General features: G+C 44.2%; 1 protein-coding gene across 3 annotated transcripts in view; it reads right to left on the bottom strand.

Moving 5' to 3' along the window:
- The window catches only part of RAB3B (RAB3B, member RAS oncogene family), a 116,143-nt gene that overhangs the window by 55,723 nt on the left and 43,822 nt on the right, over positions 1-16,598 (bottom strand). For all 3 annotated transcript variants that reach the window (XM_035018564.1, XM_035018563.1, XM_035018565.1), the window contains exon 7: positions 3,957-4,184. In XM_035018564.1, the coding sequence (XP_034874455.1) occupies positions 3,957-4,184 (228 nt within the window). The remainder of the gene's footprint in view (positions 1-3,956; positions 4,185-16,598) is intronic.

Raw genomic sequence — 16,598 nt, 5'->3', positions numbered from 1 at the left:
CCAGCACTCCTGGAACCACAGGTGGAAAACCTGGGAAGGGACCCAGTCAGCCTTTGCGTATGGATTAGGAGCAGAGAAGAAAAGGAACCTAACATTTATTGTGTTCCTAATACATGCCAGGCACAATACTGTGTTATCGCATGTAGCCCCCCATCGACAAATCTGCAAACCCTCATTTCCATCCCTTAGGTCATTTTGTCACTGTCTTACTATTATGTTCCAAATGCTGTATTCTCCCAAAATTCATACATTGAAGTCCTAACCCCGAATGTGGCTATATTTGGAGATGGGGATTCTAAGTTAGAGATTAAGGTTAATTGAGGCCATAAGAGTGGGGTCCTGATCTGATAGGATTAGTGTCCTTATAAGAAGAGATACCAGAGAGCCCACTCACTCTCCATATATAAGCACCAAGGAAGGGCCATGTGAGCACACCGCTAGAAGGCGGCCACTTGCAACCCTAGGGGAGACCTCTCCCCAGACATCAACCTAGTTGGCACCCTGATCTTGGACTTCCCGTTTCTCGAACTGTGAGAAAATAAATTACTGTTGTTTAAGCTACTGAGTCTGTGGTATTTTGTTACCACAGCCCAAGCAGACTTAATTTAGGCCCTTTGTAACTTACCCAAACCACTGGCTTCTTTGCCTTGCTTCCACCTATCCTCCAAACCGAAGCAAGAGATTTTTCTAAAATGCAAATCCGACCTTGATAAAACCCTTCTATAGCTCCCCACTGTCTGGCAATGGTCTCCAAATTTAAGCCTCTGTAAGTAAGGCCATGTGAGCACATAACCACAATATTTGTATATTTACTTAGATCATATGTACATATATATCTACTTCTGTACACAAAAGATGTTAAAATACATAAAAATGATATAACTAATATTTCAATGTTCACATTTTAATGCATTTATGAACAGTACAGACTTTTTTTGCTATAGGAAAGCACACATGCACAAAATCTCTTTGCCAATTTTTTTTTTTAGCAAAAGCAATGTGATTGACTATGTCAGATCTAATTAGATCATCATTGATTTTACCTCAAAACATGCCTGACAATGAACTTGTGCTGGGAGTCAGAGAAATATCAGTTCAGCCATTTTCCGTGCCCACTTGGGCTCACTATACTGAGTATAGTCTTCAGGCAGAGGTTTCTTTGCAGGACACTTTTAAAACCACATATCCATCATGAAGGTTTATTTAGTTAAATAAGGGTGGTATAATCAATAAATCCATTGCAAAAGCTCACAACAGCTGAACATAAATGAAGGAGTGAGGGAACCACCCCTGCCAATCCCTTAGACGGGCAGAAGGTCTTCCCCTACTGGAAGACTTTTTGAATTCAGGATATGTGACCATGTGATGTGGAATGTCAATCCACATAATAAATATTAGTAAACATGCATTTTATGTCCATAGATAAAAATAAATTCTAATAGCTTCTTCAGCTCTCTCAACAATTATCAGGTAGGTAAACCCTGGCCCATGACAAGAAACTTCTGTTTGCTGTGCAAGGTCTCCCTGACCCTCAAGCTGCTGCCTGATAGCCTCTCCAGCAAATTTCTCTCTCAGCACCCCTCTCTGCTCTCCACAGCCTTGCTCCAGTTCCCCTGTATTACTCACCATGCCCCCAATACCCTGTGCTCTCATCTCTCTGTGCACTGGCTGTGAAGAGGATGTTCGACCACACAAGGGGAAGCACTTGGCACATAATAGGTACTTAATAAATGCTTACTGATTCTCACCATGAGATGGGCAAACCAAATGGTAGTTAAACCAAAATGGTTCTTCAATTTTAGCCTGCCTCAAAGTCACCTGGAAGGCTTGTTATAACACACACATTGTTGGGCTATAGCTCAGAGTTTCTTATTTAGTGGGTCTCAGGAGGGGCGTGAAAATTTGCATTTCTAGAATTGCATTTCTATCAAATTCCCAGGTAATGCTGGGACTAGAACCACACTTCTAGAACCAATGAACTAAGTAGTCTGTTTAGCTTCTTACATTTCTAATAACTCCTAATTCCTCAATACTTTTAATAGAGACTAAATGAACAAAATAAACTTTTATCTCTATATAAATTAATACTTAACTATCATAAATGGAAGTATGGGCTCTGTAAGACTTCACATGCACAGTGTAGAGAAAAGAGCATGTAACTTGGAATCAGAAGGTCTGAGTTGGGGCGCCTGGGTGGCTCAGTTGGTTAAGCGACTGCCTTCGGCTCAGGTGATGATCCCGGAGTCCCTGGATCGAGTCCCGCATCGGGCTCCCTGCTCGGCGGGGAGTCTGCTTCTCCCTCTGACCCTCCCCCCTCTCATGTGCTCTCTCTCTCAAATAAATAAATAAAAAATCTTAAAAAAAAAAAAAGAAGGTCTGAGTTGGAATTCCACTTTGCAACTGTGTGGTCGACCTAAGGCAAGTTCATTACTGAGTCTCAATTTTTTTCTTCTGTAAAATAGGAGTGAATTAAAATAATATCTGCCCCATGGGGTTAATTGTAAGATAATATATGGAGATAATTTATAAAAGTACTGTATATATCCAATAAAATATATGCACAATGTATTAATGTACATTAACAAGCTGAATGGAGAGATAATAAATAACACATGCTTTGAATACTTTAAATCACTAATTTTCAAAATTTCCAATCCTGGTACTAATTCCTTATTGAAAAGTATATGATCAGGGCGCCCAGGTGGCTCAGTCGTTAAGTGCCTGCCTTTGGCTCAGGTCGTGATCCCAGGGTCCTAGGATCGAGCCCCACATAGGGCGCCCTGCTCCGTGGGAAGCCTGCTTCTCCCTCTCCCACTCCCCCTGCTTGTGTTCCTGCTCTCGTTATCTCTCTCTCTCTGTCAAATAAATAAATAAAATCTTAAAAAAAAAAAAAGAAAGAAAAGTATATGATCTACATTTTGCTATATCATCTTATATATATATGTGTATATATATATATATATATATATGAGATCTACATATCTCTTATTATTAGCAGTAGTACCACTGTACTAATAAATTGGTAGTAAATACCAATAATAATAGCTGTGGTGGCCAGCTTCTATGATGGTCCCCAATGATCCTCACCTCCCAGGATTCATACCCTTGTTTACTTTCCTCCTACACTGAATCAGTGACCAACAGACTACTCTAAGGCTAAGTAATAAGAGACATTGCCACTTTCTCTCTGGTTTCTTGGCTTTCTCCACCTGGAGGATGCCATGAAGATACTTCAGCAACTCCAAGGAGAGAACCACATGGGAAAGAACTAAGGCCTCCTGCTAACAGCCAATACCTGATATACATGAGTAAGCAGCTTTGGAAGGGATCCTCCAGCCCTACTCAAGCCTTCAGATGACTGCAACCCGAGCCAATATCTGGCTGCAACCTCATAAGAGGCCACAAGATAGAAACCAAGCTACTCCCAAATGTTTGATCCACAGAAACTGTGTAATAATAAACTACTGTTGTTTTAAGCCATCAAGTTTTGAAGTGATTTGTTATGCAGTGATAGATTATGGACACAGGAGCTAACATTTACTGTGCATTTACTACATTCCAGGAACTATGCTAAGAACCAACAGCTCTATGATGTAGATGCTATTATAATCCCCAAAGAGGAAAAGGTAGCCTAGACAGGTTAAGTAATTTAGTCAAGATTCCATGATTAATAAGTGGCAGAACTGGAAGTTGAATCCAAATTTCTAACTCCAAAGCCCCGATTCTTGGTCACTCATTTGTATGGGCAGGATAAAGCCTCTTGGGGTTAAGCAGCAGAAGCAACTGAGCCCCCAGAGGAGAGAAACTTCTATAAAATCAGCAAGGGGCAGTCGAGGGGCCAGACCTTCAATAGCACTGGTGCTTGATGTCATAAGACCCAGAAGTTCCAAACTGGCACCCACCTCCCAGCCCTTATACTAGCAGACTTGTCACCCCCTGAGATGCCCAGGACTCACCCAGATCTGCAGCTTCACTCGTTTTTCATGGCGGTAGACTGTCTTCACCTTGAAGTCAATGCCCACAGTGCTGACGAATGCTGGGGTAAAGGTGTCGTCAGCATAGCGGAAGAGGAAGGAAGTTTTGCCAACGCTGCTGTTGCCGATGATGAGCAGTTTGAACATGTAGTCAAAATTCTGGTCGGAAGCATCTTTGACTCCAGCTTTACTATCAGTCACTGAAGCCATCTGTAGGAGACACCTGTGGTCACTCAGGAACATACCTCCAGGTCACCAATCTTTAATGGTCACTCCACCCTTCACACACATACTCTCCACCCAAGCATCACTGAAGAAACACACACACCACAGAATCACCCCAGTACTGCACCTGCTCCAAATGTTGTCTCAGGATTGGGGTGGAACCCGGTTCCTCCCACTCATTCCTTCTGCAAATATTTACTGAGCATGTTGCTCTGGGTCAAGCCCTGTGCTGGGTATAGGGACTACAAATATGAATCAGACATGGTGTATGACCTCTGAGTGGCCACAGATTAGAGTGAAAAAGCATGTAAACATGGGGTAACAAGTCAGTAGGTAAGTCATAAGATGGAGGGAAGCCTTGGCCCAGGAAGTCCACAAGAAACATCGGACATCTAACCCCCAGTTTGAAGGCATGATGGTCAAGGAGAGTCTCCCACAGGAGGCAGCTCCTGAGCCGAGTTTTGAAAAGAAAAAGCCAAAACAGTAAACACATGAACATTCCAGGAAAGGCTCAGCACAGGGCTATCATTCCCATTTCAAAAACATTCATGGCTCCCCATGGCTCTAAAGATCAAGCCCGAACTGTTTAACTTGACAAAGAACCAACCAACCAAAGAATAAACTCTCTAAACTTTATCCTCCCCTAAGCCTTCTCCCTACCAACCTGTGCCACTTTTATACCAAATTACACTTTAAATATGCCACATTATTTCTTGCTTTGTCCCTTTAGACATGTATTCTTTCTGTTCACAACACTCTTCTAATAAACTCCTCTTCATCCTTATAGACCCAAACGCAGTCTCACCTTCCCCATGCCTGGCAGAGGTACACATGCCCTCCTGCCTCTACGCCCCCCGGGCACCCCGCTCACAGCACTGGTATCATTTCACAACTGTTTACTATTCCAGCTCCTCCTTCAGACCAAGCATCTGGGACTAATGTACTTCATTTCTCCATCTCTAGCCTCTAGCGCAAGTCCTAGTACATAATCAGCACTCAGTAAATGCGTGCTGGATTAATAAAAGTTACTTCATCCCTCTGGGACTCAATCTCATCATCTGGAAAATGGAAAGGGCGATTTCTGCCCTGCTTTCCTTACAGGGCTGTTACAGGACTCAAATGAGATAACAATAAGTAAGACCTTAATAAACTGGTAAATCCCATACAGCTGTGAACATAAGTCTTTATTGTTCCAAATCCCTTAAAGCCTCGATCCTTTATTTATTCGCTCACTCATCCATTCAGCAAGTATTTATTTATGTGCCAGGCCTTCCCTGAGATCCCAGCTCTCTCAAACCTGCCACCTTTCCCAGAACACTTTGTATCTGAACCCCATAATCCAGCACTCAGTCCCACAGTCCTATTGGAGTAGCAGGTGCCCTACTTCCCTGCCTGCAGTCTCTCCTTATGCTCAGCACTGGGTTCTTGGACAGGTGTGTTAAGTGATCAGAAGAGGGTGGGAGGACAGCCCTCACATGAGATAATGTCCAGGGTGTCACTCTCTTTAGAAATTCCTGTTTTAGAAGGAAATAGTCAACAAAACCAAAAAACAACAGTCAGAATGGGAGCAGATATTTGCAAATGACGTATCAGATAAAGAGCTAGTATCCAAAATCTATAAAGAACTTATCAAACTCAACACCCAAAGAACAAATAATCCAATCAAGAAATGGGCAGAAGATATGAACAGACATTTCTCCAAAGAAGACATACAAATGGCCAACAGATACATGAAAAAATGCACAATATCACTCATCACAATGATACCACCTCACACCAGTCAGAATGGCTAAAATTAACAAGTCAGGGAATGACAGATGTTGGCGGGGATGCAGAGAAAGGGGAACCCTCCTACACTGTTGGTGGGAATGCAAGCTGGTGCAGTCACTCTGGAAAACAGTATGGAGCTTCCTCAAAGAGTTGAAATTAGAGCTATTCTACAACCCAGCAATTGCACTACTGGGTATTTACCCCAAAGATACAAATGTAGTGATCCGAAGGGACACCTGCACCACAATGTTTATAGCAGTAATGTCCACAATAGCCAAACTATGGAAAGAGCCCAGATGTCCATCGACATGAATGGATAAAGATGTGGTATATATATATAGTGGAATACTACTCAGCCATCAAAAAATGAAATCTTGCCATTTGCAACTATGAGGATGGAAATAGAGGGTGTTATACTAAGCAAAATAAGCCAGTCAGAGAAGATAATTATCATATGATCTCGCTGAGATGTGGAATTTAAGAAACAAAACAGAGGATCAAAGGGGAAGAGAGGAAAAAAAAATAAAACAAGATGAAATCAGAGAGGGAGACAAACCAGAGACTCTTAATAGGAAACAAACTGAGGGCTGCTGGAGGGGAGAGGGTGGGGGGATGGGGTAACTGAATGAAGGACATTAAGGAGGGCATGTGATGTAAGGAGCGCTGGGTATTATATGCAACTGTTTAATCACTGATCTCTACCTCTGAACCTGATAATACATTATAGGCTAATTAATTGAATTTAAATTTAAAAAATTTTTAATTAAAAAGAAAAAAGAAATTCCTGTTTTTGTTCCTCAAAGGAAAAGAAAGAGATTTTGACTGGTGGATTTAGCTCTATACGCCTCTCAGATGAGCTGTAAGGACAAGGAACTGACAAATGCAGAAAGTTTAAAGCTCTCTTGAAGAAAGGTCAAATATGTAGGATTATTAATAGCCCTTTAATGATGTAGGAAAGACGTTAGGTTTTGAAGCCGACGGCCAAGAAAGAATTCTTGAGACGTCTTTGGTGCAAAAAAGTGATTTTATTAAAGCACGGGGACAGGACCGGTGGGCAGAAAGAGTTGCTGCACCGGGGTTATGAGGGGTGGCTGATTATATATTATGGGGTTGGGGAGGTAAGGAAAAGGGAGGTTTCAAAAGAACTTTCATATGCTAAAGAGGACCTACAAGATAATGGAGGCCTTGCCCTTGTCAAGTTAAGGTTGTTTTCCCCTCTAGCAAGGTATTAACATTGATAGTTGGGAGATTCCTGAAAGAATCTCACACTGTCCCACCCAGGAGTGGGGGGGTGGGGGGAGGTTGCAGGGTGTCAGCTTGTGCTTTGTCTTCAGCCAACCTTCTGCTCTCTCATCAAGAGAGGACTGGGGAGAGGTCGGGTTCAGTGGGGCTTTTGCCCTTAGCAAGGTGTCGACATTGACTTAGAGGCAGTTGAGCCCCTTGAGGAATGGCACTCTGCCTGTTTCAAGGACTTATCAATGGGCTGCAGGTAGTAAATAATTTTTCTTCTGCCTTTGTTTCCCACATCATTTAATATGCCACCAGTAGCCTCCGGTGGCCTCTGTTCTTCTTTCTCTTTTCTCCCAGCTCTCAAGCCTTTATCTGAGACCCTCAGTCCCATTCCTGTACCAATCTGCCCCATGACAACACTCACTAGTGGGTGTGGAAAATGCCCAGGACACTTGGACATGTGGAAGATGTACCATCTGTTTTTAAATTATATTTTATTAGTTGTTGATTTAAAAAGTAATACATACATTGAAAATAATTCAAACTTTCACTGTTTACAAGCGTTATCACCATCTGTAGCTGGCATTATTTTCTTAATTTTTTCCGTAAAAAATAAGTAATATGTAACCTAAAGGTTTATAGTGTAAAGTTAGTGCTTTCAACCCTGATTCCCAGCCTCTGTTCCTCTCCCCAGAGGCAAATATGTTACCAATGTATGTATCCTTCAGGGTTAGTCTTTGTATATATAAACATAGAGGTCTGTTTATACTTTTTATCTATATCTATATGTCTATTATCTTCTATGTATATTTTAATAGCTGAGATCACACTTTCCATTAGTTTTGTATCCTGCTTCTTTTCACTTAACATTATACCATAAATATTTTTTCTGAGATTTTTAAAACTCTTCACAAATATCATTTCAATTGACTACATTCTATTCCATCCTATGGATGTGTCATAGGACCAATTCTTTAATATTGTATCTTTATTTTTCTATTTTTAATTATTATAAATTAAATCAGAGTGGTGTTGGGGTGCCTGGGTGGCTGCCTTCAGCTCAGGTCATGATCCCTGGGTCCTGGGATCGAGCCCCACATCTGGCTCCCTGCTCAGTGGAGAGCCTGCTTCTCCCTCTCTCTCTTCCTGCCTCTCTGCCTACTTGTGCTTTCTCTCTGTGTGTCAAATAAATAAATAAAATCTTAAAAAAAAAAAAATCAGAGTGGTCATGTCTTTCCATAAATACTTGCTCAGTTTCCTATTTATCTCCTTAAGAAAGATCCCTAGAAATGGAACTGCTGGTTAAATAACCAGCAGTCATTTAAAGTTAAATAACTTAGTTATTTAACCAAGTTAAATAACAGCAATTATAAATAAATAAAGTTTCTGTAACTTTACTGAAACAGATTGGCTCCTTACCTCATTTCACATCCTCTATCTCATTTAATCCTCTAAACCTGGGAGATAAAATTAGATGGGCAAATATTATTATTCCCATTTAATCAAGAAACTGAGGACCAGAAATTAAGGATTTGCTCAAGCCTCAAAGCCAACAGTTGAGACTAGACCTAGTCTCTTTCATTATAGGAAAGTTCAAAATCCCTGTTCTAGTCCTCAGCTGAATTTTTGGGCAAGTCATATCACCTCTCTAAGTCACAGCATTTTTACTTCAGAGAAAAATACCACCTACTTCACGGAGTTGGGGTACAAACAGAATGAGCAGTTGCCATATGTAATTAATCTAGCATGGTTTCTTGGCCCATGAGAGGTATGCAATAAATATTATTTCACTGGCCCCTTTAATTCACTTCTGTAGTCAAATCTTGTTCAACTGCTTTTTCCCTAATCTGGACTACATTATTGGAGCTTGTTTTACAATTAGCTGTCTGCCTCCTCTTCTGGATCCATCTGAGTTTTATCCATCCTTACACTCTGACAACACTGGACCTGTAGCAAATCTTTAGGGCATGTTACTCCTTTCAATAAACATTTATTGAGCATTTGCCATGTGCCAGACTATTGATGTAAATGTCATATCATTAGTCTTCATTTTTTTCTGATGCAGCTGTTTACACTCTTAGATTTTGGGAATAAGAACAGATTTGGGAGTGTGGTAGCTTCACCATAATAAAAAGCCTGGCTCCTGGTCCCAGCTTTCTCATAATTCAATGTATGAACTTGGGAAAGCCATTTAAACTCTGAACCTCAATGTTCTCATCTATGATGTGATAATATTACCTACCTCCGAAAGCTGCTGTGGATTTTAAGCTAAGAGAATGCATATAAATGTGTTTCATACACTGTGTTGAGAAAAATGCACGTGGCCTCATGGACAATCAGCGGGGAAAGTGCCTGCCCTTATGAGCTAGGTCTACCACAGGGAGTGAGGCAAGAGTAAAAACTAGTTACAGTTCTTAATCTGATCCACTTCCCTTCATTTCACAGGTTAAAAAACAAAAAACAAAAAACCGAGGCTCCATAAAGAGAAGTGATTTGTCCAAGGTCATATAGCAAGTCAGCTGGAGTATCATGACTAGACCTTCTGTTATTTAATGACTCCCAGACTGGATTAGGCTTAGGGAAATTTAAAACTTCAACACTTTTAGGGTGAGTAAAGAATCATCTCCAGCACCCTGTGCAGCTCTTTCCTAAAACTTGCCATACTGTACTGTCAACATCTGTTTATGTGCACACAGCGTAGCTTTCCCAGTAGGTGGTGTGAGAATGGGGAGAGGTGGAACCGGAGGGCAGAGAGGTTCCGTTGAAAGGCACATTCAGATGGAAGCCTCTAAGGGAATCTTCAGGAAGGTGGCAGGGGCTACACAGACATTTGGAAGAGAGGCAAAAAGCATCCCAGCAGGCAGCCGCCTGAGGCAGATATGAGCAGACAGGTCACTGCACAGTGGTGAGTGCAGAACGCATTTGTAAGATAAGCATCGATCAGATCTTCCCTGTCTTTTCTGACAGTCACATAAATGATAGAGCTAGGTAGCTCACTGTCTCCGTGACAAGCCATAAAGATGAAAGCCCAGGGACCATCTGGGAAGTCATCTCTGGTCCCAAGCTGGGGGAAAGAAGAAAATGGCCCCTCGGAGGATTGGTATGAAAAACAAATAAGGCTTTCAGTCTGATAGGCAGAAGAAATAAGCACCTAAGGAGAAGCTAATTCCAGCTAGAAAGAGGGGAGAGAGTAGGAGAAGAGCCCTAAAATCTAGTAAGAGATCAACTCATTACATGTAGTAAACAAGTGAATGAATGAACTTCTTTTTTTTTATGATTTTATTTATTTATTTGAGAGAGAGCGAGAGGGAGCACAAGCGGGGGGGCGGGGCGGTTGGAGAGGGACAGAGGGAGAAGCAGGCTAAGCAGGGAGCACAACGCTGGACTCAATCCCAGGACCCCAGGATCATCACTTGGGCCAAAGGCAGACACTTAACCAACTGAACCACCCAGGAGCCCTGAACTTCTCTTGATAGAAATAGCACAAGATTGAGTCCTAGAGACCTAGACTGAGCCCTGGCTCTCTCAGCAGTCGTGAAACCTCAGGCAGATCAGTTTTCTCATCTATAAAATGAGTTAACAAAAGACTTCCTGGCAAACTGTTGTAAGAATTAAAAACCAATATATGGGAAAGTGCCTTATAAACCCCTTAAAAAAACTTTTTTTCCTGTTTGCTTCCTGTTTTCTTCTACCAAGTCATCCTAGGTAGTAGAAATAGCTTGGGCTTCCAAATCAAACAAACTAGATTCAGTTTCCAGGTCTGTCATTTATTAGCTGTGAGACCTTGGCCAAGAAATTTTACATGACTAAGACACAGTTTCCTCATTTGCAAAACAAGCATTGTTGGAAAAATTATAATCAATGTTGGTAAAGCATCTAGATAATATATGACATATAGCAGGTGCTCAGTAAATGTACTCCATCTTCTCATTGGGAACATTTATTTAGTGAGGATAGGAAGGAAGGTGGGCAAATGTGGACCTCACCCTATTATATGCAAACTGCTCCCTAAAGCCATACTCTATTTTTAATTCAACCTTTCTTTAGACATTCCCCAACCCAGCACAGTCAGCCTAGCCCAGCCCACCTCCTCACTATTTCTCCAGGTCTCTTAGAGCCACAGAAACTGTATCATAATAGCTACCATTTATTGCACACCTACTAAATGCCAGGAACTCTACTAAGTGCTTTCGATGCATTCTGTCTTACACAGAGTGTAGGCACACCTGCATAATATTAGTGGCCTCTCTCTTTTGTACACTGCTTTATAGTTTATGAAGCTCTTTTCACCCATGTTACCATATTTGCTTCTTACAACAATGGGGTGGGGGGATGAGTGAATTGGAGGCAGGAGCACCAGCACAGGCCAATTGTTCACTGAATCAACATTCACTGAGCATCTATTGTGCACCACACCCTGTGCTGTACTCTGGGGAGATGGAGAGGAACCGTAAGGAGTTCTGAGCTTAGGGGGAAAATCTTTTAAAACAACTTCTATAGGTTATTGGTATCTCTCTTCACATCATATTCCTTAAGAAACTGGAGATTTACTTATTGGACTGGAGATCATTTTAGAGTTTTGCCTTTTCCCATAGTGTTTCCTCTGATAGGAACACAACTGTCCTCCACTGCTGACTAAATCCTTCATGACCAGAAAGCTTTCCCTTACCCATCGTCTTTCTGGCAGAATGTCTTCTCTGGCTAATACAGTGCCAGGACTTCCCACTACCAGGGCTTTTCATGGTATTCCATGGTCTTTCTCCGTTTTTATGCACAGAACAGGTGGGCATCCACCTGTAAACACACACTCCTTTTACTGTCCCCAACCCCTTTCCATCTGAATTCCAGGAAGTTGGGATGGAGGGCCCTGTCTTTCTCCCACTCCCCTCCACACCTTTATTAGCTTCCAGAGGCTGCCACCCTGCCCTCCCTAAAATCCTTCATACGTTTAGACTAATGAACAGAGGCGGCCAGTGGATGACTATTTCCGTCCAAAATTCTCTTCTTGTCTGTGATCCCAGGTGGTGGTGTATCAGAGTTCAGTGCCTGCGCCCCCTCCTCAGCCTTCTGAGTAGCTAAGACACGTTTAGCACCTGGGTGCCCATGGACTCCATACGGGCCCCATTGTCTTTCCACCCTCACACAACCCATACCTGGCTTCCTCCTTAATCTAACCCAGCACACCCACTACCCTAATCGCTCCAAGCTCCCAGACAGTTCCTCCACCCCCAACCGCCGGACCCCTGCTCTATTCCAGTGCCTCTCCGCCCCCCACCCCTAACAGAACTCAGGCGCCCACTGCCAATATCCAAGGCCACTGCCCTCTCCCTCCACCAGCTCCCCGCCCCCTTCCTCTGCAGTCTGGGTAGACCCAGCCTTGCCTCCCACCTTCCCATTCTTGCAGGCTTCCCACCTCCGAGCCCCACCCCCCGGCCCCGACTCACGGTTATCCCCTGTGCCCGCGCCAAGCTGGCCTCGGGCTCCGCATCCTTTTCGCTCCCAGCTCTCCATTCACATTCCCTCACCCTCTTCCCCTCTCCCCGACCAACACCCCCCTCTGCCCAGCGACCCTTTCCCTCATCACCTCACTGCTCCCCAGCTCACCACGACCCTGCGGACCCCGGGTACTGCCCTCCACGCCGCCCCCTTGCCCTCGCTGTCCTCAGTGCCCTCGCTCAGCGCCCGCTTCACGTCCCTCAGCTGCCTGGCACCCCCTTCCCACACTGCCCCTCTCAGGCCCTCCTTACATCTCCCCGCCCCCAACGCCCCGTGTTTCCCCCCAGCGAGCCCCTACTGCGCTCCAGTGGCCACTTCTGCTTTCCCACCTCCCGCCGCCCCCTGCCCTCGGAGCACCCCTCGCCGCCCTCACGGCCTGGTAGACCCCCTCAGCGCCCCTTCCCAGGCTATGCGCCTCCCTCCCGGCCATGGTGCCCCCTCCTCAGCGGCCTCTCTCAGCCCCTTATCCTCGGTGTCGCCTCCCGCTGCCCGCACTCCTCAGCGCCCGCTCGCTGTCGCCACAGCCCCGAGCCGGGGTGGGTCCCAGATTCTCTCCAGGCGGGGTGCCCGGGCCGCGCCCCTTACCTGGGACTCCGGGTGCGTTACGAGCGGCTCGCTCCTGGCAAAGCTGCGGGACGGCGGACCTGGCGGCACGCGGCAGAAGGCGCAGCCGGGTTCGCGGAGCACGGTGGTGCGAGTCGGTGCGGGTCGGGTCTGGCGCCCACCGCGGCTACTTAGGGCTGAGGCTCTGGCTGCAGCTCGGCTCCGCTACTGCCGCGTCCAGGCCCCACCCACGCCCCGCCCAGGGGCGGAGTCTGTGTTCGCTCCGCCCCGGGCTCCAGCTGCAGGCAGGTGTAGAAATTCGTTGTATCTTGGGCCCCCGCCCTCCCTCCACCCTGAGTTCGCCGGTATCTGGGTGACTACCGTGATTTATCTTTATTGTCACATCTCATTCCACAGACTGAACTTACTGTGGTGGATCAGAGAGCTTTGATAATAATGTAGATGATGATGGGTACCCAGCTTTGCCATTTCCAAAACACTCTCCTGTCATATTGCTTCATGCTCACAAAAGCCCAGGAAGAAAGGCAGAACCTGGACCGCTGACTACAAGAGGAAACTAAGTCAGAAACCTGGGCATTGTCCTTTACTCTATGCACTCCTTCATGCCCGACATCCCATGAGTCTGGTAATAACACCTCCTTAACATATCCTATTGCTGCCCTTCCTCTCCATCTCCACGGCTCTCCCCCTGGTTCAGACCTCATCACTTCTTGCCTGGACTAATGTAACAGCTTTCTAATAGATCTCCCCACCTACACTCTTCAATTCATCCTGTACACCAGCAGCCTGAGTGATTGTCCTAAATGTCACCACGCTGAGGAGTGCAGGCAGCGGGCATCAACCTTATTAAAACAAAACAAAATAAAAACTTTCAATGGCTCCCCATTACTAGCAGTAGCTTGGAGTGAGAAATTGTTATTGCCAATCATTAGGAAGTCCCAATTCTGTCAGAGGAGGCAGGTACAGGAGACAATTTGACCTCCCATCCTGACATGGACTTCACTTTAAGTCTTCCTGAGGTCATAGGGGTAGTTGCCAGCTTTGATTTAGAGTCATCACCCTTCCCCACACTATTCCTCCATTTCAAATCTTAGAGGTCTGAGTCAGATACAAAAACCATTTTCCCCCAAGTTCCATTTTGACCCTATCTGCAATTTGTTCCCAAGCTGGGGAACTGCCCAACTGACAGTCCCTCTGGTTGTCTAACTTCTCTCTCAGACTCATCCTTATACATTTCTGAGCTTCTCCATCCCTCTCCCTTTCACTCACCTTCCGACTGCCCACCTCCCTGGCAGACCTTTCCACTGTGCCCTATAGAACCCTGTTCCTTTATCAATAAACTCTCCTACATCCTCTGCTTCTTCAGAGAGTTTTCAGGTTATTTCTTTTCTTGTTGAAACTTGACCCTCTTCCAGGACTCCTCTTGTAGCCCCTCTGCAAGAAGGCTTCTCACTTTCCCACCCCCCACACGCCATAAAACTAGGCGGTGCAGTCAGCATTGCCTCATTAGCCCCTGTCCTGCCATCCTGACTTCGGTAGCCATGTGATTTCCTGATCCCTCAGTCCTTGGTCTCCTCTTCATATCACTTTGGCCACTGGCTCCCATGGTCACACCCTGAACTTCTTACTAACCCCAAACTAGTGCCTTTGTGATCCCAAAATCAAATATCCTATACTACCTGTTCTCTCACTCCCTGTCTCCCACAAGGCCATTGGTTTACTCATGTCAAAATGGGTGTAACGATAATGACTATTCATTCTTCACAGGAATAACGAGATAACATATAAAACCGTCCTTTTAAAGTTGTGAAACAATATGAGAACAGATGGTGTTGTGTTTATGTAGCCTCGGGTCTTCTGATTACTTTCTCTTTCTCCTTCTCCTGGAAGGCCATGTAGTAAAATGGAAAGAACACAAAATTGGGGCCAGCTAGATCTGGTTTTCAATCCTTGTTCCACCAGTTGCTTGCTGTGTGATCTTATGCAAGTTGCATAATTTTTTGAATACACACACACACACACACCTCATCCTCATTTGTAGAAATAGCACTAATGAGAGCTACCTCCCAGGGTCATTATGAAGACCAAATAAGAAAATGAGATAGCTACTGAAAAGCACTGATACAGTATCAGGCACATAGTAAGCACTCAATAAACAGGAAACACTGTGGTTATTATAACAGAAAAACAAATGCTATTTTTAGCCACAACCTCCTTCTAAGAAGGATAGACCCTAATGTACAGAAGGCCCTTTTGTCCTACTCAGGGCCTTGAAGGGTGTGGATATATAAGGATGGGAAGAGAAGGAGGAACACTGTATTGCTCTGGATAGAAAAGGGAGGAGAATTTAGAATTCACTTGGCAAAGTAGGAGGGAAAGGCAATAAAGAGAACTTGAAGGGGGGAAGGAAGAAGATGAGTAGGAAAATCAGTGTAAGGGTAGGTGCTACATGGGTAAAAGGTCAGAAGAAACCCTCCCATAGCAGGTGGACAAAAGAGTGTTTAAGCTCTAGGATGCATAAAATGGGATACGTTGTCACATGTACAATGTGACCACTTTCTGTGACTCTTGAGACTTCAGTAAAGGCCCTTAAACTCAGGAATGCTTTCTGAGAGGAGTATTGAGGATGAGTGAGTAGGGAAATTGTGCAATGGGCTTAGTTTTTCTGAGTTGAAAATGGAGGCTAGGGGCAGAGACTATGAGAGCACAGCCCTCACAGAATTTACAAAAATTTCCAGGAAGGCTTAGAACTTATAAGGATTGTAAAATGTGAAAATGGAAGTTCAAGCCCATTGCATTTAGATCTTAAGGGGGCAGAGAGGCCACTTCTGACACTTGAGCTGTATCAGTTATGTCCCCCAGTAGCTATCTCCCTATTAACTAGCAGGTTACCACCAGAGAGAAAAACAAAACAAATCAAATTGTATTTAACTGTCTTCACTTTCAGATCTAAATGCCCAAATAAAAACAGGAAGAAAGACTTATTCTACCCCAAAAGTCTACCTTTTGCCTTGGATCATATTGATTAATAACTATTATCATTAAGGGGTGCCAGGTGGCTCAGTCAGTTAAGTGTCTGACTTTGGCTCAGGTCATGGTCTCAGGGTCCTGGGTCTGCTTGTCCCCTTGCCCCTCCCCCCTCCCCTGCTCATGCACGGTCTCTCAAATAAACAAATAAAAGCTTTAAAAAATATAACTATAACCATTAAGGCCTTAACATATGATGGGTTCATTCATATCTTTATCTGGTTTAATCCTCAATACAATCATGCAATGTATGAATTGTCATCCCCTTTTTATAAATGAGGAAACAGAATTCAGAAAATTCGAGTGACTTGC

Source organism: Mirounga leonina, unplaced genomic scaffold, assembly GCF_011800145.1.
Source record: "Mirounga leonina isolate KUSES-001 unplaced genomic scaffold, KU_Mleo_1.0 Mir_173, whole genome shotgun sequence".
Taxonomy (NCBI): domain Eukaryota; kingdom Metazoa; phylum Chordata; class Mammalia; order Carnivora; family Phocidae; genus Mirounga; species Mirounga leonina.
Note: the sequence above shows the minus strand (reverse complement) of the source record. Positions and strands in the feature narration are given on the sequence as shown.